A 27095-nucleotide genomic window follows, 5' to 3' on the forward strand; every position below is an offset into this window, starting at 1 on the left:
TACGTTTAATTTTGTATGCATTGATTGGTTACGACTGAGTCTACTATTGACCAATTGATTGAAATGTTTGTGCTATGCTGAAAATGAAACATTTTTGAAATTCTACCGTGGCGTTTGAGCATAATATGTAAGGTTGTTTATTTAGCCCACATCTTCAATTAGCAAAATCAAACCTTCAGTTTAGCCCACTGGCTATGTTGATGTACACCTACACACTGCAGATGGTCAATGGACGATATTGGCTGACAACTGTGAGTCTAAGCAGGCTCAATAATTAGCCTTATTTATGCTAATTAAATCAATAGTCACCTGCTAACTAGGCGACACAAATTTGGATGATTTTCTTTTTTTTTTGTTTTCCAAAATTTTCTGCTTTATGTAAAGATCTTTTGGTAATCCATCTGGGATGTGTGCTGCCGGTTGTGTATTGATCTGTTTTGCTGCCAATCGATGATGTGTTGAGGTGTTTTCCATGCTTATCAGACTGTAATCAGTCAACTGAGGGAAAACTATCACTTTTTGCTACGCCTGATGCTCAAACCTTCGTCCCTTTTTTAAAATGCATTATGTTTTTTTGTGCATATTGCCCAGACATGTTGAGCCTTCTGTTTTCTTCTATTTTCTGTTCTTTTCCCCACCATATATAGGAGTGAGGATGCATTTCCTCGTAAAAACAGTTGTGTTCTTCTGAGCCATTAGAAAGCTAAAGCCATTGTTTCTCCTGTGACTCCGAGCCATTATCCCGTTGTTTCTCTTCTCCTTATCTTCTTGTGCTTGGGCTGTGGGGTGTAGTGAAGCGGTAGATGAGACTGTGTTGTCTGTGTTTTGCAAACAAAGTAAACAGAGCTGTTTGTAGCTGAGATCCAAGAAAGACTCTTGAAATAAAATTGGCATTGGAGGCTACTTTTTACAGCCATCCATTTTATATACCACTTTTTTTTCTGTTCAGGATCAATTAACTCTAGTGACAGGTCACTAGTTACATCTGAAATGTACAGTCTTAAATTAATCTATAACAGCAATCAATTACATCTTCATATTAAATAACAAATTATGGTAAGCCAAATTGAACCACACGAAATGCTATTGAATTAACTTGTGAAACAGCAGACCATGACAACCCGCGAGTTGCACATCAATGTGCTTTGTGTAATGAGTCACTTTGAAAACTTCACTTATGTGTGGGCGGGGCATTGAAGACTTTATATGCAGTCATGTGACTGCCTGGTCCCGTTGACTGATGGAATGGAGTCATGGTTACGTTAAGTATTCATGTGACAGAAGTCTCTCTGTTGTATCAAAATGAACAAATACATAAACTGGTGAACAATCTGTTGAGACAGACTTTTATTCTGATTAAAACAAAAAATGACATGCTGATTCCAAAATTGCAGTCACTTTTCTTCTGTCACGTTGTTTCTTTCCCAATTAGCTGTAGTAAGACTGTAGTAAGAAGAGCTAATTATATTATTGCACTCATCTACAGCTACGTGTACAGTCACAGTAATGGCAATATAGAATTTGATTACCGTATTTTCACGACTATAAGGCGCACCTAAAAGCCTTAAATTTTTTCAAAATCTGACCATGTGCCTTATAATCCAGTGGGCCTTATATATGGATCAATATTGAGCTGCAACAGGTCTCGCTGTCAAGACGCTATCGGTGACCTTGCGCGATCGGTGACGTGCATGCGCAGAAGATCCCGCCATCTTGGATCGCTAGCTAATACTAATACTTTACCTCACAGAAAATAATAAAACAGCTGTTTATTCATTTTGGGAGTGAATGGAGTTATCAGAAAGCTGGTTTGTAATCTATTCATAAAGTTTGACTGACCTATCTGACTGTTTTGTTGACATTCCCTTTGGCGCAGCACCATCTAATGGATGCATAACGTAACCCCAGCATCTACTGTAGAACCTTATATATGGAAAAAGTTTTATAATATGTAATTCATTGAAGGTGTGCCTTATAATCAGGTGCGCCTTATAGTGCGGAAAATACGGTACTTTTATAAACAAGCACATATCAGTCAAGTACAGTATTTTTCACATTTGTTAAGAAAAATATCTATAGTTCACAAACCTGATGTGATAGAGTTTATTTTCGGATTCCGTACCCGAAGATGTGTTAAAAACAGCTGTCAGACCTAACGCAACAAAAATATGTTCCCCTGTGCAATGGATTCTGCAAGCAATAGTAAGTAAATCAGACACGGACCAAAACACAAAATATACCAAAGAGAAATTAAAGCGTATGTTGCGTTAAAACTACTCTGACAAGTGCAATATTAAATGGAGCTGCTTCCTACCCAACTCTGGTTATTAGAGGCTCGACTGTGAATTTCTCAGAATATGAGTGAAAAGGTTGCGGCATCAATTCTGTTTGCAAGGTGAAAAAAAAAAAAAAAAAAAGTTCTACTGATGCTTTTAGACTTGTAATCGCTATCAGCTAATTGTGATCTTGAAAATAATGTGAAATATGAGAAGGCTGGTGAGTTATGGAGGCTGTGGGAAAAAAAAATATTGCTCTTTTTATTCTTACTTGATGTAGTTCCACAGCGCCCTTTGCTTATCCAGCAAGGCTCTGAGGTCAGGACCCCTATAGACTGGCCTCAATATTCTCAACATTGACCCATGACAACATTTTCTGCTGATTCAGCACGTCTGTCAGAGCCGAGTCCGCGTGTCCTTCGACCTTTCATCCTTTCTTAGCTCTAAACTCTGTAAAACAGAAGAACACGCATGCGCTGTTTATCCTCTTTCGACCTTGGTTTTATTCTCGCTTTTCAAAAATTATTCCGAGTGTGTGCCATTGTGATGGCTTGTGACAAGTGTGCAGATACGAGGTGGGGGATCTCGACTGCCCGTGGTACTGGCCTCTCACTAACCACCCAAGTCTCCTTCATCAGCTCATCTAGGCCCGAAGTGACACACGGGCCTCCAGAGTGTCTGTAACGATAAAGATGCCGCCACTTCAACGCTTTAATTGGAGCTTCTGCTGTTGATGTGTGAACAGCTGTAGAATGGAGAAGGGCAGATCTATCATCCATGCCCTCAGCACAGCGCCGGAGGTCAAATGGCAGCAGTTACGGTGGCGGGAAACCCCCCAAAGCTCCTGTTTATTTATGATTTTATTGCTCTCCTCTCCCCCGGCGCTGTCCTGCTCTCGCATCTGCATATTCGCAGCTGCCCGCCAAATGACTGACGACGAGAGACGGGCCTCATTTGAAGGTGTGCTCTTGACTGGGTGAGAGGAATGACCAGCGAGGGGCTATTTGTCTGTGTGCCCTTTATTTGGCACAGACATACACTCGCATACACTTAGATTCTCGACTCTCCCCGCAGACACAAATCCATTATACATTTCAAAATGACTCATTTTTCTTTCCTTGTGGCTCCCAGCAGTGCTATGGCACCCAACAAAGGGGTGTTTTTTTTTTGTTTTTTTTTAAATATAATTAATGCAAATTGTTCAAGAAAATAACAAAAAAAAAAAAAACACTGTGGGACAAGTTTGGTCTTTTCTAAAATATCACACAGATAGTGTCCAACTTTCATATTAAGGTACACGCACAGTTGATCTTCCTATAGAGCCCATAGACTGTGTGGGAGGCCTTTCATTCTCATTTTGCTTCGATTCAAGTATTTGATAAGATGAGACACTTTGCAAGCTATTATATAGCAATCTAAATAGCATTTACATGTCATTTACGTCTAACTTTTTTAGTCGTGATGTACTGTCAGGCCTATTAAAGTTGATATTTATTTCACCAGTCAGCATGGTTCCTTTGCTGGATTTGCAAATGAATGCAAATACAGGCTTCCTCACAAGACAGCTGTTGAAAGGTTGCAATTATAGGCAATGGTTATGAATTTTGGAGACGTGATGTTCGGTAATGACTTGCTGTAATGACTTAGTCTGTGGGAGTCTTTCTTCAAAGGTAAAAAAAAAAAAAAAAAAAAAAAGGTTTAGTTGAATGACCTTGGTCTGGTCTCATGTGCAAATATACCTGAATATTTAATATTTATTTCAAGTGTATGTGTTTGTGTGTGCGTGTAGATGGATGGATGGATAGATGGATGGATAGATAACTCTGTGCCAAGCCACATTGTGCTTGTGTTGCCATAGTAAAAGAATATGAGTACTAAAAAAAAAAAAAAAAACGCTCTCAAAAGAAGGGCGAAAGAAGAATAGTGAGTACAAGAAATGCCTGCCAGCAGTCCAGACCTGTCTCCCATTAAAAATAATAATATGAAGTACCAAATATGTAGTGCTGTCAAACGATTAAAATTTTTTATCTGATTAATCACACTTTTTAATTTTGATTAATCACGATTAATCAGCTAAATTACTTGCGTAATATAAAATACAAAATACCGTAAAATTTTGACATTAATGCATTTTATTATCTGTGTCATTTGCAAACATTAATTAAATACATGTACGCATTTGCATGCGTGTATTGCTCAAAACGTAACAGTATCAATTGGGTGCAATTCAGCAATTATATTGCAAAGAACGTGCTAAATACTGATGAAAACTTGGTAACAGCAACATATCAACTGGGTGCAGTTCAGCAATTATGAATTAATTAAGTACAAATTACTTTTGTTTTATCTAAAGTCTCGTTGGGGTGTTTTTTTAAAGCAAAATTTACCACCGAGCACACCAACTGGAGTCACCCCGCTCGTTTTGGAACAACAGGCGTAGGAAATGGCGTGCATTGACCTCATCACTGACCTGCGCAGCCTTTTCAATGTAAACATCCGCGGTTACGTTCAAGGCTCAAGTGCGGTCTGAAAAAATAGTGCGATTAATCTGTGTTAATACGTGATTAATTAATCTATTAACGCTTTAACTTTGACAGCCCTACAAATATGACAAGGAGAGTCTGGACTGTTAAACTATTCAAGTTATGTGTATATGTCCAGTTAATTTTCATGTCTCATGTCCAATTCCTTCCCTGTTTCGAGTTTCACATCCTGGCAACAAGCACTGGCAGATGTCTTGAGGGAACATTCAAACTACATTCAGAGTATTTCTTAAAATGACTATGAGTACAAAAAATAAATAAATACATATTTTGACTTTCACGGCATATTTCCCGAATGTTGAAATTACCATCTGGGTATATACTTGGATGCTCATGTGTTGCAGCCTGAATGGCGCAGGTGAAAACGAAGATGCGTTTGCGCTAGATAGGCTGTCAAAGATGGCGCCCGTCACTCTGACGACGCCGTTTCCCTCTAACACAACCACAATAACCTTTAAGGGGAGCAATCTTCTGCCTCTGTCCACAAACAAATATCACTTTTGTTTTGCACACATCATTCCATTATGGAAACATTATTTGAGATGTTGAAATTGGAAACAGGAAGGAGCGAAGCGTAGACGGAGAAAGGGAGGGAGGAGCTGCGGACGAATGAGAGAAGAGAGATTGGTTTTCATGCCTGGTAGTCCGCGAGCCTGTAAATCTCCCAGGAGCATAGTAGAAGACAGCAGAAGGTTGATGGTCATCCATCACTCCTGACAACCCCTGTGCTGTAGAAGGGCCTGACAGCACAGCGCAGCACAGCCGAGCTCGAGCCATGTGGGCGCGGCGATAGCCCGAAACAGAAAGAGGCAAGAAATAGATAACTAGAAAGAGATGTTCCCCCGAAGAATGAGCATGTTAACTGTTGCACGTTTCAAAGAGAGGAGGAAGTACATGTGAAGCCAGGGTTGAATAGTTCCTCCCCTTACTGAGGAACTGTGAGGTGGGCTGAATGCCTTTAGCTGTAGCAGAAGAATAACACACACTGTGCTTCTTATGCAGCTCAGACTGATTGATGTTTCCATATGATACGACCAATATGAAGTCGTCAGACTCATAGATGTCGATGTTTAGGACACTGACTTTGCAATCTTGCGATCACAGTGTGCATGACGTTACTTATGTTTCCTCCAAGCTAAATTTAACTCATTCACTCCCAGCCATTTTCACAAAAGCAATCCCGTTCGCTCTCGGCTGTTTTACTGGATTTTGACCACAGAATATTGTGTTCTATTGCTAGAATTTTTTTATTTATTTAATTTATAAACATTTTTTTTCTTTTTAGTTAACTTACTTTTAACCCCTGGATCTTGGCTCCGGGCAGAACCGAGCATGTTTTTGTTTTTTTTCCCTCTTTGGTCCCATTTCAAATCTTTCAAATCTCCGTTGTGTTGCACTAGCCTCGTCCTAGCTAGCGCTAATTTGTCTCGCTCATGTCCGACGTCCGAGTTTGTAAACTCCCTTTCGAGGTGTTGATCCACTGCCGAGCTGGACTTTATTATCTAATACTCTTTAGTAGGGATGCACGATAATATCGGTGGCCGATAATTAATTTGATGTCAAACAGATATACCAGATAATAGAGAAATCTGCCGATAATTATCAGCAATTATAAACCAATTTGATTTCATACAGATAAAGCAGATAATAAATAAATCCGGCAATAATAATAAGATATGCCACGTTGGTCCATCTGTTGTTGCTCTTTACATACATTGAAACATTGTATTTACACAATGTTTCAATGTATTTGTTAGACTTATAGTAGGAGTCGAAAGTATATTTGTATTCAAGTTAATTTTCCAAACAATTATTGGCTTACTTATCGGTTATCGACATCAGCACTTTCTAAATTATTGGTTTACCGGTATCGGTTGAGCATAGCATTATCGTGCGTTCCTACTCTTGAGTCGGCCAAATATTCTCATACACATACAAATGCATCCTGACGTCCGCGATCACCATCCAAACATGACAAAAATATGCTATGACCTGTTCTGACTCAAATGTAAATATTCTGATTCAACGTTCTTTTTCAACTAATTCACAACTACTGATTAGAGTCATACAATTTACATTTAAAAAAATGGGCCAAACAATTACCCTCAACCAATTACCTTCATGCTCAGGCGTTTCCGTGGACAATCAAGCCGTACTCATGTTGGCACACCCTCAACTAGAGAGTGGCGGGGTGAGCATTGGTTCATTTGCATGAGATGAGAATTCCAAAACTAGCTCAGTGCTGTAATTCTTGATCCTTGCGGTATTTGGACTCAAGCATGTCTCTGACATTTTACTAAGCCATCTGAGAGCCATTGAAATATGAAAAAAAACGACATCTTATGTCTCCTTTGAAATGCAATTCAGTTCATTGGTGGGCACATTTTTTTTTACATGCTTTGAATTTACTGCCTAAAAATAATTCTATGAGACATTGTGATTGTACAGTATCATGTTTATTACCAATACATAATATAGTATTGATAATGTTGTTTCACAGAGGCTCTAAAAATGCATCCAGGCCACAAAAAAAAAATCCAATCCCGTTTTATTTTATGTGCTGCAAAAAGCATGTATAGGCATTCGTTTGGTTCGACGCAATATGAACATAAATCGCATAAACACTGCACTGCGGCTACAGTGTGTTTTGTTCAAGACATCTTTTTGGAATGTTACAAAACTTGGACCTGAATGGTCTTTTTGTGCGTGGTTTCTTCTTGTACTTGTCATTTTTGTATTTTTTGCCGCTGTGCAATTACATGCTAATATTTATTGTTAGTGGCTGTGAATGTTGGCAGCAGGGTGCAAATAAAAGCCACTGCTTTGGACCAGCAAGACTTCTTATTGCCTGGGAGCTGTCCAAGCGCATGTTGTGTAAAAGAGACGAGTCTCCAAATATCTGTCAATATGTAGCCTGCTGACCACAATGTTTTGTGCACGCGCACACACTCATTATGAAATCACAGCATTAATCTGTGATCTTGTTATAGCGCTACCATGTTTCTGTTGGCTGTGCAGTATTTGGCTTTGTGATTAAATGAAGGCGATAAAAAATGTACAAAAAAAAACAAAAACACTTTTGTCGAGGTGAGCTAATGTTTATCACTCGACTTTCACAGCTTGCTGATTGTGTGAGTTGAGAAATATGCGTCCATAAATACAAGTTTGCAGGCGCAATGTTTGTGTACCTCTCGTTGTTTTGTATGCATTCATCATGTCATGCCCATGTGCGTGTGCGTGTGAGACCTCCATCCATGTCTTGAAGATATCGACGATTTCTGTCACTGAGTTTAAGAGACGCCCTCATTAAGAAAGTTGCCATTGCAGTTGCTGGCGATTGCTATTCAACTGTGGTATCCACCTTATTTGCTCGGCCTCATATGGGATGGCCTGGGTGGCATGCGCCGGAGTCGCGCCAGAGTTCATGACCTGTTATGTGTCTGTGTCTGTTTACAAAACGTGATGTTCGTGATGTCAACCTTTAATCCTTTAGGTTATGTCGGGACCAATGTGATGTTGTTCTTTAGTCCTTTACGATTCACTGTCTGTGGGTGCAGTCTGAGAATTGTGTGTGGTTTGCCGGATTATTGTCCAACTGTGCTGTGCACAGCGTCTCTGAGTTTCTGTCTCTCGATGTGAATAAATGGAGAAAATCTTATTTGTGTCTGCATTTGGAATCCAAACCTTTCAGTACACAACATGATAAGGCTTTGCGCGACTTCCAGTATGAACTAGAGTCGTCATTTTGTTTACATGGTAACTGGTTGAGCGAGTCCACTTTCTATGACAGCAACTGACTTAAATGTGTTGGTGATATAAAAACAAAAACAAAAACAAAAAAAGAAAAAAAAAAGCTCACAATACTGTATAAAAACTCATGATAGGCTATTATTTATTAATTTTTTTACATTCCCCTTGTTCTCCTCTGGCCATTAGTGTGGGTTTTAAATGTAGGTGGCCAAACAATGCCTAATTAAAATTAAACTGCAGTAATAAACCAACCACCGGAGGGCTCTGGAATTGCACAAATGGAAAAAACATGACTTTTTTTTTTTTAACAGCTGTGCTGTTTTAATCTCATAACATTGACAACAAGGATATTGCGGATAACATACAGTTGCATGTTTAGCTACAGTACTTTTTTTTTTAAACTGTCATCTCAGACAGTGAGGCAAAGAGCAATCTCAAAAGCTCTGCAAAACATTTTTAAATGCAAGAGGGGACTTATGATCATTTCGAACAGGAAACAAAACAAACAAAGTCAAATAAATCTCTCCAGGAAACAAAATTTGTTGTAACGAACGCCTCTCTGCTACTTCCAGCGTCTTCTAGGAAGACGTGCCTATATTTTTTTCTCCATCAGAGCCCTCAGGAATAAGGTGGATACCCAATGCACAAACGTTCCCTCCTCTTCTTGAGCACACACGCACGCACACAAAGCCATGAATGCCGAAACCAAACAAAAGCTTTTTAAAAGACTGTCACTGCGCTGATCTGATATCGTCCGCAACAGCTCCGCTTTGAATAAATCTTTATTTCATTGGAGGAGACCAAAGAAAATTAAAAGCTGACATTTAAAAGGCTGCTGGCCTCTGTGATCGATAACTACGAATCTCACTCTTTTTGGCCACAGGGCATCACACACCAACACTACTTTGGAATTTATTGTATTTTTGTTGTTTCTTCACTTATATACTTTATACTGTGTCCCTTTGTTTTGTTTTTTTTGTTTTTTTTTAGGAGAGCAGAGGTAGTATTCATTTGGCCTCCTTTCCAAGTCAATGTTTTTTTTTTTGTCCCTTTGTAACCAAAGCACACTGAGTCATTGAGAACAATAGAGGACAGTACAACATCGCAGAGTTGGTCAAGTCCAGGAGGTCATAATTTCACAATATATCTCTCAATTTACTTCATAAGCATTCTACCTGCATTCAAATTTTAGCATTCAGCTACTGGCATTCAGCTTTCAGCATTCCCACGCAATTTCTCCAGAAATTGCACTTAGTTTAGTTGGTTAAAAAATTTGACAAAAAATACACATATAATTGATGGTTATGGAATGTTTTAGTTTTTTTTTTTTGTTTGTTTTTTTGTTTTGTTTTTTACCCCCAAAAACTTTGCAAAATGCTGATCATCCTTCTTACTGTAACACAAAAATCGGGGCATATATTTTCGTTCACATGTCGTTTACTGGAAGTGTATATTGGCTCAGTCATAACACCCTCGAAGGGAAAAACAAACAAACAATTAAAACATAACCCGGGACAAAAATGAATTTGATACCCCTGTCTCAAAGAGTGAGAAGTTTTATTTTAGTTTGGTTTGGTTTCACTTGTATGGCAGTCAAAAATTCCACAATGCAGGATTCTCTATCTGAGGTTGCACTGCGTATTGGCCAATGCCAGCGAATTTACTTTGTGACATCGTCAGCATGGAACTCAGTGAACTGTCTGTCAGGTTATGTAGAGCAGTTCCATTCAAGGTCATCCGTGTGCTCCCGGTGGGTTTGTGCCTGTCCCCCTTGCTACCTGATATGCACCTTCCCACCCACCTACACACACACACACACATGTCCAAGGCTACACATGCAAGACTATGACCTCCTCCCTCTCCTTCAGGGCTTTGGGTCGTCCCTCAGTGTTCCCCTGTCATGCTGTTATCACCACCTTGTGACCTTGCCTACTGTCACCAGACGTTACAGAAGCTTAGCCACAGCTGAGCTGCCTCGCTTGAATGGATGAAAATGCCACTGGGGAACCACCTCAAACTTAGAAAAATACTGCTTGTTTGTTTTGTTTTGTTTCCTCAAACAAACAATCAGTTTCGACGAAATATTTTTCCAGGCAGCTCAGAATTCAAAGTGCGTGTTTGGGCAAATTGACGAAGCCTATTAGTGGCCACTTTTACCTTAGCGTGGCTTGAACTTCTTTGTGAAGGTTATTCTTGTGAAAATTATGACAAAAGGTGGAATTCTCAGTAAATAAATGAGAATAATAACTTAATTTGGGTGTTATTGGAAAAAATGAGACATTGCTAAGAAATTCAGCAAATAATGTTTTCAGTATTGCGTCCATTCCGAGTGTGAGTTGTTTGAAAACAGTCCTACACTAGCATCAACAAAGCAAATTTTTTTTTGTACTAATACATACTTAATTGTGCATCATGACCAGAAAAACATTTGTCTTTCCTTGAACCATGACATCATGTGCAGAATTTCTTTTTTGCTGCTTTTCTCTCATCCGTCTGCCTATGTAACGTGATACGTGTAATGGAGATCAAATCTTTGAACTCATTTTGGCCTGAAACATTAACCCTCTTCCTCTCCCTCGATATCTTAGCATGTGCTTGCAGTGCCGATCAATGCCTATCAAAAGGTCATTGCTTGATTCCAAATGCAATTCTAGCCGGAAAAAGAGCACTGTGCTTTGGGGCGGCCATCATGGAACCTCTATTATCTATGCAGCCGCTTTTTAAAATCACATTTTAACATGCTTAGTGTCAAAATAAATGAAACAAACAAAACAAATAATCAAGCACTTGATAAGTGACAATATGCTCCAACCCCAGAACCAATTACTTACCTATTAAAAAGAATTGGAGAACTAATTGTGAAATTGTTAGACAGTTATGATATTGCCTATGCTGACGTTTTGAACTGAACTTGGAAGAAAAAAAAAAAAAAGACATATTTGTTTCTCCCTTTTCCTGGAATGATTCACATGAATTCTGTTTGAGTGCTTTTTAAGACACTGCTGGATATCTGGTAGGCAGACACATAATTGTGATTGAATTCTGACAGAAATATGCTAAAATGAAATTATTTGACTGCGTAACCGCCAGTATCGCCCAGCACACTTTTAAAAACAGCTTTTTCATCGTCAATTTTTTCCTGATTAATTACAGCTTAAGTCAATATTATTTCTTGATGGGTCGTATTTGGTATCAGCCACGTCAGGTGGTACTCACCTGAGTTAATCCACCTTGTAATAGCACCACTATCGCATCACAATTATCGAAATGATACCTCACAGTTTCTACCTTTTGTGGAATAATCCATCTTGCAAATGGGTTTTTAAGACCAAATCAATTTCTCGTGCTCCTCTATCATTGTGGGCATAAAAATAAATAAATAAATAAATAAAATACAATTTTAAATGCAGATTATTACAGGTGACTTTTTATTATTGAACTTGGCTGTAAAAGTTATGCTCTGGCCAACCAATAAGAGGACAAAAAAAAAAAAAAAAAAAAAAAACTGATGCTCTTGAATTTGAAATCCCTTGAATTGATGGAGTTCAACCCCCTTTAAATAATGTATAAAGCCCATCATGAAACCTTAGCAATAAACATGTAAATAAAAAAAAAATAAATAAAATAAAAAAAAGTAAAGTGAGTACAAGTTAAGAGGAACAGACTTTTTTTTCCCCCCAAATCTAAATACAGGACAAAACAAAAAGAACAATGTATTTCAACTCAAGGTGCCAGTTTGTGGAACAGTCTGGATTATAAATCTAAATCATGTCAGTTAATTTGTATTTTCAAAAATGTATAAAAGCATAATTACTGGAAAAATATATATAGCACAAGTTCATGCTGTTAAATAATTTTTTGTTAAATTGTTACCTTGAAAGCAACTTGTCTTCTGTCATTTATTTTGTGTGGATCTTTTTTTTTTTTTTTTTTTTTAATCACGGGCAGATATTAATTTCACTTCTTTCTGTCCCCTTTCATTTTTAAAGAATGAAATAAACATTTTGAATTGAATTGAATCTGATTGGCTAAAAAAAAACAAAACAAAAAAAACACACACTGAAGAAGTGCTGCTAAGAGAAGAGACTATTGGAAATAAATTATTACAATTTCATGGGACAAATATTAAAATTTAGGCAGTAAATGTACATTACTGCTATAGTAGACTAGGGATAGGCAACTGGAGGTCCATGGGCTGCATGTGGTCTGTGCCGTGTGAGGAAAAAAAATGCAGAAAATGCTTTTTTTTTTTTTTTTTTGGCACATATTTTTCATGGAAATTACATTTTGAAGTTTATCTTTTTTTTTTTTTTTTTTTTGAAGATTGGTTAGGGTTTACATTTTAAAAAAAAATGTATATATAATTATATTTATGTATTTATTTGCCCAGTTTTGCCATTGCATTCCCTTGGTTGTCAATTATACATGGTTTTCATTTTCCATGGCCCGGCACATATTTTTTTCCAAATTGAAAATGGCATTTGTGTCATAGATCTGGTTCAAAAGTGCGGCCATTACGTCAAACCACTACTATATACTTATTTTTACTTTTGTAGTCCTTTCCATTTAAAATTAGTGATTGTGTTTGTGTGCGAGCCACCACACAAACACCTGTTCCAATCGGCCATTGATGCAGTGATGGGGTCAGCGGAAGGCTTTGACACGCCTCAGCGACATGACAGCTCAGACAGCATGGATGTTAATCTCTTCTAACTGCTCCCGGCCTAATTAAATCTGCAGGGTTGCACACGTGCGCACATATATAGACCCAACACGCGTGCACACACCGACGTCTAAATTGGTCGTAGACGCGCGTACGTTTTTAACGATCTGGAGAATCGGCCCCACAGCGTTGTGTGTTTGCGTGTGCGCGTCACTGTGTTATGTGAAAAGGGTTGGTGGAGCGGAGAGAGTTTTACTACTTTTAGGCTTTCGGCACACAGAGACGGAGTCGTGTCTCTATATACAGTATACATACGTTGTCAGCCATTTGCACATTTACGAGCAAGAAGCAGATGCAAAGCAGGGAATTTGTTTAACACCCGGTGACATTTACGTCTGTGTGATAATGCAAAAACTGCAAACAGTACAGTACACGGAGTTCTTCGCTCACTCATTGAGCATTTGTGGAGTTCATTGAAGGATAATGCCTTTTCCAAGAAGGCACTTTTGATAAGGGTGTACATATATAAGCCTCCAAGAAAGCATTTTCATCCAGAAAGCCAATGCTGAGTGGATGTTCTTGCTTTTTCCCGTATCATTCTCTATAAACCTGAGAGATGGTTTTACATAACATTAGCCATAGATTCAAACATATTCTGGCAATTGACTTTTGAAATCGGTTAAAGCAGAAGTCTAAATACGGTATTCTGGTTAATATTGTGTTAGTGGAATATGAGTAAAGCAGCAAAATCCAGCCATTTTTAGCAATATAAAAAGGTGGCCATTTTGCCACTTGCTGTCGACTGAAGATGACATCACAGTTGCTCAGGTCTCAGGTAACACCCAATCACAGCTCAGGTTCAAAAAACAGATGAGCTGTGATTGGTTGTTGCCTGAGCCTTGAGCAACTGTGATGTCATCTTCAGTCGACATCAAGTGGCAAAATGGCCGCCCCCTGAGACGGATAAAACATTTGGATTTTCCTGTATAACTCATATTCCACAAATGTAATCTTAATTAGAATGTCATGTTTAGTGAAGTAACATATAACATAGTTATTGTCAAGATCAAGGATTTTGAAGAGTTAAAATGTGCACTGTAAACAAGCTAATGTCAGCCATAGCGGCTATGTTGATTGCGTGACTTTCTCATAATAAAGTGTTACTATAACTTATTATCCAACTTAATTTTGGAGGAGGATTTAAAATCAATTAAACATCAACAACATGGATAATAAATTTCTGATACTGTTGCCGATAGTCTGTCACTTCTAAATCTAAATTTTATCGGTCCAATACCTTTTGTTGTTCTGCCCAATTTTCACAAATGAGGGATGGGATTTTTTTTTTCAATTTTGCCATCGTGAATATTCGCTACACATGGCTTTGACAGATTGGTTGATTTTCCTTGGCGCGGTGGCTCCTTTAATATCAAATCAGAGGTAAAATGATGTGGCCAGTTCACTTATCATTTCACTCGTGTACTGCATATGATCATTTTTCTCATATCATAATGACAGTTTTTAAAATATGACAAAAAGTGTTTGTTTTTAATTGCAACATTTTAACTTCAGTTGTGCCGTATTTTTCATGTTACCAACTTCTTTTTTTTTTCTCGCCGCCTCCATCAGGTGCTTGCTTTTTGCAAACTGCTCATTTAGTGCACAAGTCATACAAGGTTGTAACCCTTTGTTAAATGTTGCTGTTTAATTATAAGCATGAATGTATTCACAGAGCAGAGGAAAAGGCGGCCCTCCGCATATCATGCGTCTCCCATTAAACTCACTTGTCTTTGTCTTCCACATCCGCCCACCCAGTTCATTTTCTTTTTCCATTAAAAGTGCTTTTTCACTCCCCCCCCCCCCCCCCCCCCCCCTGCCTTATGCATCTCTTCAGAGCCATTATCTCGCTGTCTCTTTGTCTCCCACCATTTCTTTCTATATTACTCTGGCTGCGTTTCAGCCTTCCCCGCACTCGTCGGAGGCCCTGCGAGTCCGTCACGCGCCCAAGCCCTGGCTTCCTCCCAGTTAAACAGGCCGAATAAATAGATTACAAGCGGTAGGTAAGAGTGAAGCAAAGGAAGAAGACAATCTGAATTTGTTGCGGATAAAGAATGGCGAAGGCAGTCAAAGAAAGCCGGCGGAGTCAAAGTAATGCTGCATTTGCCTGAGGGGGGGGGGGGGGGGAAAGGCTGAAAAGTAGCTCTCGCAACAGATGTGCGGGGCAGTAAAGTGTAATTGAAATGCCAGCAGCAATGGTCTTATCTCCCTGCAACAGGAGCCTGCTGCCAGTCTCAACATCAGTTAGATGTCATTTTAGCGAGGTCTGAATCAGCCTGCCACAATCCGCAATCCCCGTTCCTCTGATGCTAGGCGGGAGGAGGAAAAGAGGGAAGGGAGGGAGGGACGGCGGGGAGGGCGAGGAGGGTGGCGAGCCTGTAATAGGATTTCAGTAGCACCCAGTTAACTTTCACCACCTAGACTTGCTTGGTAATTTGATATGCCCCATCAATAACATTCATTTACCTCCGCGCGGTATTACCGTCGTCATTCATTTGACTTTCATAAAAACAGATTTGCATATTCCTCTCTCCGCATTCGTACCGTCGTGAGCCGGGAAATGTTAGTGCACAAGAGACGAGCTAAAAGATTCAGTCGACAGAGCCACATTGGAGAACCGTGTCGTTCTTCCAGGTCAGCCACTGCTTTGTTTGGATTTTTATTTTATTTTTTTAACGCAACATGGGATGAGCTGCAGGACATTAAAGCAGCATTATATCATCACTGTACTGCGGATGGCTTGTGAGGCGTACTTGCGTCTGTTTAAGATTTAGTAAGATTCTGTAAAAATATTTAAATAATAATAATAGAATATACCGTATTTTCCGCACTATAAGGCGCACCGAAGAGCCTTCAATTTTTTCAAAATCTGACCATGCGCCTTATAATCAGGTGCGCCTTATATATGGATCAATATTGAGCCGCAACAGGTCTCGCTGCCAAGACGCTATCGGTGACCCTGCACGATCGGTGACGCGCATGCGCAGAAGATCCCGCCATCTTGGATCGCAAGCTAATACTAATACTTTACCTCAGAGAAAAATAATAAAACAGCTGTTTAGTCATTTTGGGAGTGAATGGAGTTGTCAGAAAGCTGGTTTGTAATCTATTAATAAAGTTTGACTGACCTATCTGACTGTTTTGTTGACATTCCCTTTGGCGCAGCACCATCTAATGGATGCATAACGTAACCCCAACCTCTACTGTAGCGCCTTATATATGGAAAAAGTTTTAAAATGTGTCATTCATTGAAGGTGCGCCTTATAATGCGGTGCGCCTTATAGTCGTGAAAATACGGTAAATGCTTTCATACAAATATATACTGCAATTATGACTTTACTACTGCGTTAGCATTGGTTAGCGATGGCCTGCTGTGCTTGTTAACGTATTCAAAAATAAACTTAACTCTCTTACAAATGGAGGACGCCAGTATAATTAAACTTGATTAAAATGAAATGACTCACCTTGTGATGGAAGCTGACAGATAAATTCCAAACGTGAGCAGGCACCAATTTGTGTTTACTCATCCTAACAGATTGGCAACAGGTGGAGACTGCCATTGTACAATGAAAGTTTTCACCTTTAGGTGGTGTAGCTTTGATGGGTTTCATCACAGAAAATTTGGGAGAGCACATCAAGCGAAAAATGAAATTCAAAGTGATGGAATTTGAAGTATTAGTGGAAGACAAACAAACATATTACATATTACAACATTATTGTTGTCTAAACATTTTGCACGCATATTATTTTTGAATAAATTAGATAAATAAACATTTGATGGGTTTATTAGATTAACTTTGATTAAAATTGTAATCGTCCTGATGACTGAAAAAAATCGAGATTTTCGTTTTTGGCCATATCCGCCCCGCCCTACTGCGAAATAAATAAATAAAGAAATGCACAGAAGTAATATTTTCTGAAATGCTTCAGCAAATAATTTATATAATAATAATTTAATAATTTTATCTTATACTATACTAACTAACTTATCTTATTACATATATCATGAATACGGTGTATGGGGCCATTGGGCCACCTCCGATAAAGCTTAATGTAGGACCCTGTTCTTGTTTCAGCACAGCATATCCACCTTCATAATTGTAAATACATATTTTGTATTTATACGGTATAGTTGGAATGAGAATGTTTGCATATGGGCAATAGCAAGTTCTAACAAAAGAACCGAGGTCCTGACTATTCTTGGTGTGACGGATTCTCTTTCTAGCCACAAACTCGACTGAGTTGTCTTGCTTGTTTGTCTTGCAGAGGGTCATTTTCAATGTGGTCAACTTCTCCAAGACCAAAAGCCTCTACAGAGATGGCATGTCTCCTGTTGTCAAGTCCACCAGCAGGCCAAGATGGTAAGTAACAAATGACTTTACTACACTGACACCAGCTGCATTACAAGAACAAAATACACATTCCTCAACACACGTTGTTAGCGCTCGTACAACCTAACCGATAACTTGAATTTCAAAAGCCTTCGCGCACATTAGCATGTGATCCATCGGTTGCCAGTATGATGCCTGTCTGATGTAATACGGATGACTGATGGAAGCAGAAAAGCGTGTGCGGTGGATGCGGCGTCTGCCAAGCAGGCTGGTGTATTCAGCGGGGCGAGGAGGGAGAACACAGTAGTGTGATGAAGTGTTGCCGTCCAAGAGGAGCCTTGACATCTGTCACCGCTTGATGGAGGGCATCCGCAGAAACACCAGGCATCTGCCACCCTGAGCCGTACGCGTCCGCCTAGCACCCGGGGCCGGCCGTCCCGCGGCACGCCGCTTGCAGGCTAATGGACGGAAACGACGGGCTCGATAGCGTAGACGGGATAGATGAACTGCTGTCTGTGATACAGTACAAGCGACATGACGCACCTCAGCCCTCCTCGCTCGCTCTTTTCTCTGCTGTGAAACAAAAGATGTTCTGCCGATATTATAATACGTCAGTTTAGGGTTTAATATTGTCCAAATGTTAATCCAAATGTTGTATATTTACGGGTGTCACATACTTGGAAGCCGCTTCTCCAAATATGATACCTTCGTCAATAACACTGGTCAAAATTTTATTCAGAGATGGATTTAGAGTGTCCCTAAATGTATTATTGGTAAATGGTTCATTTATATAGCGCTTTTCCACCATAAAGGCCCTCAAAGCGCTTTCCAGTTGGCCTACTCAGTCACCAACTGATGATGCAGCATCAGTATTGAGGACCAAAACTGCCAAAATTAAAAATAAATAAATAATCGACTAAAAGTGAAAATAAAAACGGATATAAAAAATATAATTCAAAATTTAAGGAAAAAAAATATAAAAAGAATATATATATATATATATATATATATATATATATATATATATATATATATATATATATATATATATATATATATATATATACACACACACAAATAAATAACTAAACCGGAAAACAAAAATAAAAAACAAGATTCAATAAATAAAAATAAATGACGAAATAAATACAAAAATAAATACCGGTATACAAGTAGAATTAAATATCAATCAATATATAAAAACAGCGGCACGGTGAAGAGTGGTTAGCACATCCGCCTCCCAATTCTGAGGACTCGGGTTTGAGTCCGGGCTCCGGCCTTCCTGAGTGGAGTTTGCATGTTCTCCCCGTGCCCCCGTGGGTCTTCTCCGGGTACTCCGGTCTCCTCCCACATTCTAAAGACATGCATGGCAGGTTGATTGGGCGCTCCGAATTGTCCCTAGGTGTGCGTGTGAGTGTGGATGGTTGTTCGTCTCTGTGTGCCCTGCGATTGGCTGGCAACCAGTCCAGGGTGTCCCCCGCCTACTGCCCAGAGCCAGCTGAGATAGGCTCCAGCACCCCCCACGACCCTTGTGAGGAATAAGTGGTCAAGAAAATGAATGGCTGGATGGATGGATATAAAAATACTCACATTTATTTATTTCATGCTGCAGACGCTCTGCCAGGACGAAACATAATTCAAATGAGGGGGCGGTCCTAAGCGTGTGTTGGGTTGGACTCAACCGTTGAAAGTGCCTTTCATTAGTCGAGTGAGCGGCTCGGCGAACAAGGAAGTCTCGCGGGCTTGCATTAGATAGCTCCAGCAATGGACGACTATCTTGTCCGCTGTCACCACAACTTGCGACTTGAGTTGCTCGACAGCAAGAAATCATCGAATGAAGACCATTTCGGGAAAATCAGAGCAGTTACAAAGTGACCTCAAATCTTACTATGCTTCAAATTCACTCGCGGCGATGTAGGTGAATGAGGCACAATCTTCTTCTGTCTTCTGTGTGTCCCCACAAAGTGGTCAAGACGCATTCAACACTGATTTGATTTCTCTTTGACTTTCCACGAGCTGGACAAAACCCAGAAAGCTGCAAAAGTAGTAATCTTGTTTTGACAGTTGCAGATATGAAAAAAAAAAAAAAAAACAGTGCAGAGAGCGTTACCCGCCTGATCCAAATTCACACAGGACAGGATAAAGACGCTACAGAAGGAAACCGTGATAAGGGGAAAAAAATGGAGCAAGACTGACAGGGAACTTGACAGAGAAGGTGAACAGAAAGTATAAGAAAGTAATATTACTCAGGCAGGTAGACAGGCATCAGGTGAACCAACAAAGAGCATTCCGCCATCCCCACCTCCATCCCTCCCATCTTTATCTATCAAAAAAAAAAAAAAAAACATCAGAACGAGCCCAAGAGGTGAAGCCTTTATCTCCTGGCACAGGTGTCTTATGTCCCGGGGCCCCCGCAACATTGGCTCCCCGAGGCTACAGAGCTTGGCTGACTTTGGCTAAAATGGGGCGTCTCAGGGAGGGACAAATGACAGATTAAAGTCCCGCAGGGCATTTACAGCTACTCGTAAAAGAATCTCTCCCATATCCTTTCATCCACACCTTTCTCGACCGATACCTCACTCCGTGACTCCTGTTGGTCCCGGGGACATCAGGGCAACGGGATTTTAGGATCTGGGATTAAATTTAGTCTTGTGTTGAATCACGAGATGTTCACTTTGAAATGTGTTAAACTTCCAAAGGTCTTTAGTAGTAACGGCACTGCCTTATAATTGGTAGCATTCAAAGCTATTCTACCTGTAGCTTCTCGCGTGTTAGAAAAAAACACCCAATACATTTTTCAGCATTAAATTGTTATTCCTTCACATTATATTTACTATTTGCACTTTAATTAGTATGCTGAATAAACATAAAATCGATATCAAAACAAGCTACCAGAACTAGTCTTCAAAGCTAAGACTTCCATGTTTGGATCACATTGGACATTTACTTATTATTAGGGATTGTGCGAGTACCGATACCAGGTATCGGTATCGGGCCGATACCAGCCTTTTTTCAAGTACTCGAGTACTCGTGACTCAGACGAGTACAAGCGACCGATGGCAGAGGGGGAAGACGTTAATTGAATCCTCCTTGCCTTTAACTTGCGCTAGCTTGCAGCAGTTTTTCACCAAAACCGGTTTGGTAATACTTCATAATTGTGAATCTTAAACTAAAAGAGCATTTTCGTGTTTTATTTTGAGCGTTAAGACTATTGAAGAGTGACTGTGCTGTTTTTTTTGTCAAAATTAAAGGAAATAAATATGTTTAAAAATATATTTTAGTGATTTTCAGGTATCGGCAGTTGGTATCGGTATCGGTGAGTACTGAGGGTCTGAGTATCGGTATCGGTCTGAAAAAAGTGGTATCGAACATCCCTACTTATTATTATTATTGGAAGCTACCAATGTGATACACGGTGAGTTTTGTTTTTATCGTTTTTTTTGTGCATTGTTGTTGTAGTGGTTCTGATTAGTACGAGCGTGAAGCTCAAATGCCCATTAAATGAGATTGTTGCTTCAAAAAATGGATCTGGTGTGAGCATTGTGATGACAACCCTTAGAGAAGTAATTGTGAGATTTTCTGATCTTGATGGCCTCAATAAAACGTATGAATTGTATTGTCGAAGGTAAGACTGGTTTATGAAACCCCTTTGGAATTGTATTGAAGAAAATTAATATGTCTGGCATTTAGCTAGCATTTAAAAATATAGTTTATTCAATTCATAACTTCAATTCATCGATGATTCTGTTAATTGTTATAATCCTACATTACCTTTGTATGAAGATAACAGTCTGAAACCTTAATATCATTATACATATTGGCACTCACATCTATGAAATACTGGCAACTTTCACATCTCTTTTAATTAATGTTCCATTTTTCCTTCACTGTCAGTTGGTGTGAGGTTAAAAATAGCTTCGGTGCTAACTGAGCTAGCGGATGAACAGTTAGTGTTGGAGGGACAGTGTTGCCAAATAGTTTGAAGCTGGATCAAGGGTAAAAGTTTTTTTTTTTTCCTTTTGTTTTTGTTGTTTCACAGGTAGGCAAGCAAAAAGCAGGAGTGCTTCTAAGAGCTTCACTTGGAGTCAGTCAGCGAGCCAGTCAGTCGGGCCGTCATTCGGTCCGTCTGTCAGGCCAATTTTGCTTTCCTACCAAAAGTATTCCTGTAAGCGTGTGATGCAACAGCCGGCTGAAATTCTATTTGGAGCTGTCTACCTCTCCATCGGGGTGCGTGTTTGCCGTAATTGTTCTGTCAATCAGCGCAGCTCTGGCCTGCCGCTTCCCTTTGCCACTTGTTAAACCTTGGCAGAGGCTCGAGGGGTGAGCAAGGTGATGCAGGGTGAGGGAAGCAGAAAGAATACTCCCACTCTACTCTTTGAATTGTCCTTCTTGGAGACAGCTGAGAGCAATATTACTAAAGTTGTATTTCTGGAGCGCCTTTCAACGAAGCCCAAGACACTTTTTTGGACTTGTCCATGTTGCTGTTGCTTGAGATTTGTAAAGAAAAACATCAATCCATGTATTTTCTGTAGGGAGTCAGTTTGAACGAGAGGCGGTGTACGTACAAATGAATTGGTCACCAGCCAGTCGTAGGGTTAAAAGAAATATAGTTGAATTTCCTGCGTGGACTTGGAACTGCTTTTTGATATTTGCATACAGCTAGCTTGTAGGGATGACATATTTACACATTTTTACACATTTTTTTCAGAACAGTACTCGACTCTTGAGTAGTCACCGATACCAGTGCCACTTACCGATACCACGAGTACTTTTGATACATAAAATTCCCCAAAAAACAATGACAGATCATTTTAAAGATCTACAGGACTGTCTCAGAAAATTAGAATATTGTGCTTGAGTCATTTATTTTCTGTAATGCAATTTAAAAAAAAATGTAATACATTCTGGATTCACTTGGAAACACTTGCAGGTGTTTCGAGTTAATTAGATGATTCAAGTGATTAGTTGAATAGCCTACTAGTATACTTTTTCATGATATTCTAATATTTTGAGATAGGATATTTGAGTTTTGTTTAAGCTGTAAGCCATAATCAGCAATATTAAAATAATAAAAGGCTTGCAATATTTCAGTTGATTTGCAACGAATCCAGAATGTATGACATTTTTGTTTTTTTAATTGCATTACAGAAAATAAAGGACTTTATCACAATATTCAAATTTTCAGTCCTGTATATATCCCAATATGGCACATTTCCTTAAAATTGCATAAAATCAATGACATTTTTCATTTTTTCTAATTTCTAATTTGTACTTCCTGATCACAAAATGGCCACAAGAGGACACTCTTGAGTACAGATACCTTGAAATAAGGCCGGGCATCTAATACCAATATCTTGTATTGGTACCTGCTCATCCCTAATTTACAGTATATCGGAATGTATCATGTCAGTTTCTCTGTACACTATCGATACACATAAATGTAGCTTCCTAAGCTTTTTTATTATTATTATTAATTAATTGTACTTGTCACCATAGTTTAAATGCACCCTTATTTTTTTTACTTCACCGAGCTACATTCCACTTGCTAATTTTATTTTTGTCCATGTATTATTATTGCTCCTGCGCGGTCTATTTGATTGAATTTGTCATCGAGACTCCCGCCTTGGGTGCTGTCACATGATAGTGTTGTACCAATCCAGTGTTACCACTAGTGATGTTTGACTCCATTTCACTAATCAAAGTATTCCCGGCCACATGTTCACACAGACACAAAGTTTTCCACAGTGGCTAATTTACGTATTAAATTAGTTATTTATAGCCAATGTCTAAATTTGTACATTCCTGTTTTATTTTATTTTATTTTATTTTATTTTATTTTATTTTATTTTATTTTATTTTATTTTATTTTATTTTATTTTATTATTATTTTATTGTATTTTTTTTTTTAACTGACATTTACTGAAGTAATTATTTGGAACACTACTTTTTATTTTTACTTGAATCATTTTATAACAAAATAGTAATAATTTTTAGTCCAATTTTTGCTACTCTACCCTCCTCACATCATCAGTGACTCCAATCAGAACTGTCTTTAAGTCAATAAAGTCAAGTCAAGTCAATCCAATTTATACCAGACTAAAGCGTATTTCATAAACTATAATATTTTGTGAGCTTGATGGTCCTCCAATAAAACCAAATACTTAACTCATTCACTCCCAGCCATTTTCACAGAAGCAGTCCCGTTCGCTCCCGGCTGTTTTACTGAATTTTGACTGATTTTGCATGGTCCACAGAATATTGTGTTCTATTGCTATAAAAGCATGGCACCTATCAAAAGAAAGATTAAAGTCTCGTCTTTCATCAGGAAAAAAAAGTATGTTTCTATCTGTTTCCATTTTGCAGCAATTAGCATTAGAAGAGAGCTAAGTTTAATCAGTTTTCACAAATCTATTCAAAATTGTGAGTATTTGAGGTTTTTTTCTACATGGCCCTGGTTGATCTCCTTTGCTCTGCTGCCACCTGCTGGCCGTTTGTGTAATAACTACCAATTTCTGCAACCGTTCTTTGCAGTTGAGAGGCTGCATCAAAGCCTTCTGTATGCTCTAGCATAAAAAAAACAAAAAAAAACGTATAAATACGTCTTTAGGACACTTAGAACATTAAAAAAACGTATTTATACGTTATTGGGAGCAAATGAGTTAATATAATATTTAATTACTGATTCAAAATACAATGTTATCATATTCTGCAATTCCCACACTCTCTGCCATCACCCCCTTGAGAAAGTCTCTACTTGTGTGTTCTTTTAAAAAGTGTTTACATGTCTGTCGGGTTCAACTAGATTATTGTGGTAGCGTAGGCAAGCCATTATAGCGCTGGAAAGTATCATGATTTGTTACAATAACTTCTGGCTGTTTTAATTAACGTACACAGTAGGTACTGTATGGATTAATTATCCCCAAAGGAAAGTATATTACTCGGACCATAGCATAAGCTTGTGTCCTACAGCTTTAAATCTATGTTCCTTGTCACTCGTGCTAATAGCCATTTATTGTGCTGATGATATCTACACCTCCATCCTTGGACGGAACCGCTGTGCTCGCTCATCTGGGTGCGAATGTAGTTAGCATGTGACAGTGTTGGGGCGGCGGGTGCTGTTCTTGAGATAGAGCGCTGTTTCCTGCCGCCGTTCTCCTCCCCTCCCCTCCCCTGCCACAGAGCCACTCACACAATTAACCATGTGGCATGCCTTTTAATAATAGACATTTTAATTGTGGGCAAATGAAGAGTGATGTAAAATAGCTAATAGCTTGCGCTAATTAATAGGGGAATTGAGCGCTTGTTAATTAAGGGCAAACAGGACAGGGACCGACTCGGCTAATTTGAGCATGAAAACCGAGACTAACGATTCATTTCCAAACAGATTCGCTTCATAAACACATCAAGTGACCCATTTAGCTGCTCGGGAACATTTGGAGTCGTCTTCTGTAGGCTTCGCGTCTGCCGTCGCAACCTCTGACCTCAAGCACGGAAGACATGTTTACACCAATGCCCACTGACGCAACACAATAAAAACAAACCTTCACTCTGCTGTAATAACAAACATTACTGGCAATGTGTGTCCCTTTACTACAAACCAATTTATTTCTGTTTATTTTTAGTAGTTAATAAATCCCCGCTGTCGTCTTTGAATTCAATTGGATCCAATTAATCTTGCTATTAAAATTGTTCATTATCACATATTTCCCTCTTTCCTCATTACTCTTTCCCAGGTGTTTCGTAAGTAAATGTGTTGTTACATGTAAGGTGCAGAAAAACAAATTCCAAGACTATACGCACACACAGCCTATTCCCAAGACACTAAAAAGATTTTGAAGTACAGTAATGCTCTCAGTCCAACCCACTATTCGTATCCGCTTTGAAATTACAGTTTGCTTGTATTCAGTGCAAGTAGTCAAGACCGAACATTACAGAGTGATTAACTTTTTGTACAATTTCCTGCTAGTTTCCACTGACAGGCATTGGCACATTTTTTGTATTAAAGCACATTTTGTTGCTGCAAAAATTGGTTGTTGGCCATGTAAGTAATAAAATCGACAAATTCAAGGAAGCTTTGTGCTCAGAGCATCATCATCCTAGAATACTTTAAGACAACATAAGAAAAATATCACGCTACAGAGCTGTATGGTATAAAATCAATGTAAATAATTAATACTTTCAGCTAATATTTTTACTGCTTTAATTCATATATATTGTGCCACCACTGGTGTACATTTTTTTAACATCTACATTAGAGATGGGACTTAAATGCTTCAGGGGGCCACAATTTTTCATCAGTGTTGCTGCAGGCCCACATGTAACTGCATTTTCAATATGGACAAAATACATGCAAAATATGTGCTCGGAATATATGTAATTTTTCATAATAAAATTATCAATGCACATATGAAACATACAAACTCATTCTGTGCATTTTTTTTTCACAAAAATCAACTCACTCAAAATTTTCATATTATTGAGCTACTTTTTTTGTCCTGCATATCATTCTAAATCCGCAAAAAAATATTACTCATGTTGTGATAAAGGGTAATATAAGACCAGCTGTATGTGCAACTAAGCCATCTAATCTGCCATCTAGTAGAATGGTGATATTACGACTTAAAACTACCCTTCAGCACCCGTGTATTCACATGTTCACAGTTTTTTTTTTTTTTTTTTTTTTTTCCAGCATTTTTGATATATATATTTTTTTTCCAGGTTATTTTTCCCCAATTCCCCCTGTTTTTATATATAAACAAATGTTTTTCAGCATTTTTTTTTAATTGGGTGTTTGTGATTTATTTATTTATTTAGTTATTTATTTATTTATTTATTTTAAAATCTAGTGTGGTCGAGGGCCGCATGCGATCGGCGGGCCACCAGTTGCCCATCCCTGAGCTCCATAATACAATATATAACAAATACAATCGAGCAAATGTACGGTTCGGGTTTCATTTCCGAACTGGACACATTTGTCAATGTTTCCATTTGAAAAGGTCCCTCATTAACCAAACCTTCATGCATTTTCAGTAGTGCCAGTTGTAGTATTTTGGCCAGTCCTTTCACGGATAATTTTATCACATTGCTGCGATTTCATGTGATTTATTTATTTAACGAAAGCCTCATCATGATATAGTTAGCTAACTAGTATTGTTGGCGAACCCAACTGAGCCATTTTATTCCATCTGAACTATTTTCAAGCAGCATCACCACATCCATATCCATAGCGACCCAATCCACAAAAATGTTGTCTTGAAGCTGTTGAATGTGGTGCTGTGTAACATTTATAATACCAGCGTTTCGCCGCCATTATCACTGTCTGCTACGATCTGTCAAGACTTGAAAGGAAAGTGATCACAAAGCTCGACTCTTTAGGATGAGTTATAGCTCCATTTCAGGTTTAAAAATAAATAAATAAATGATTGAAGAATTATTCTTCAGTGTTGGGCAAATTGCAGAGGTGGGGTCTACAGGA

The 27095-nt window shown here is 38.7% G+C and overlaps 1 protein-coding gene across 5 annotated transcripts in view; it reads left to right on the forward strand.

The window, feature by feature from the left end:
- The window catches only part of LOC144026839 (cytosolic carboxypeptidase 6-like), a 313459-nt gene that overhangs the window by 94742 nt on the left and 191622 nt on the right, over positions 1-27095 (forward strand). For all 5 annotated transcript variants that reach the window (XM_077533870.1, XM_077533871.1, XM_077533874.1 and 2 more), the window contains one exon: positions 17556-17650. In XM_077533870.1, the coding sequence (XP_077389996.1) occupies positions 17556-17650 (95 nt within the window). The remainder of the gene's footprint in view (positions 1-17555; positions 17651-27095) is intronic.

This window comes from Festucalex cinctus, chromosome 10 (assembly GCF_051991245.1).
Source record: "Festucalex cinctus isolate MCC-2025b chromosome 10, RoL_Fcin_1.0, whole genome shotgun sequence".
Taxonomy (NCBI): domain Eukaryota; kingdom Metazoa; phylum Chordata; class Actinopteri; order Syngnathiformes; family Syngnathidae; genus Festucalex; species Festucalex cinctus.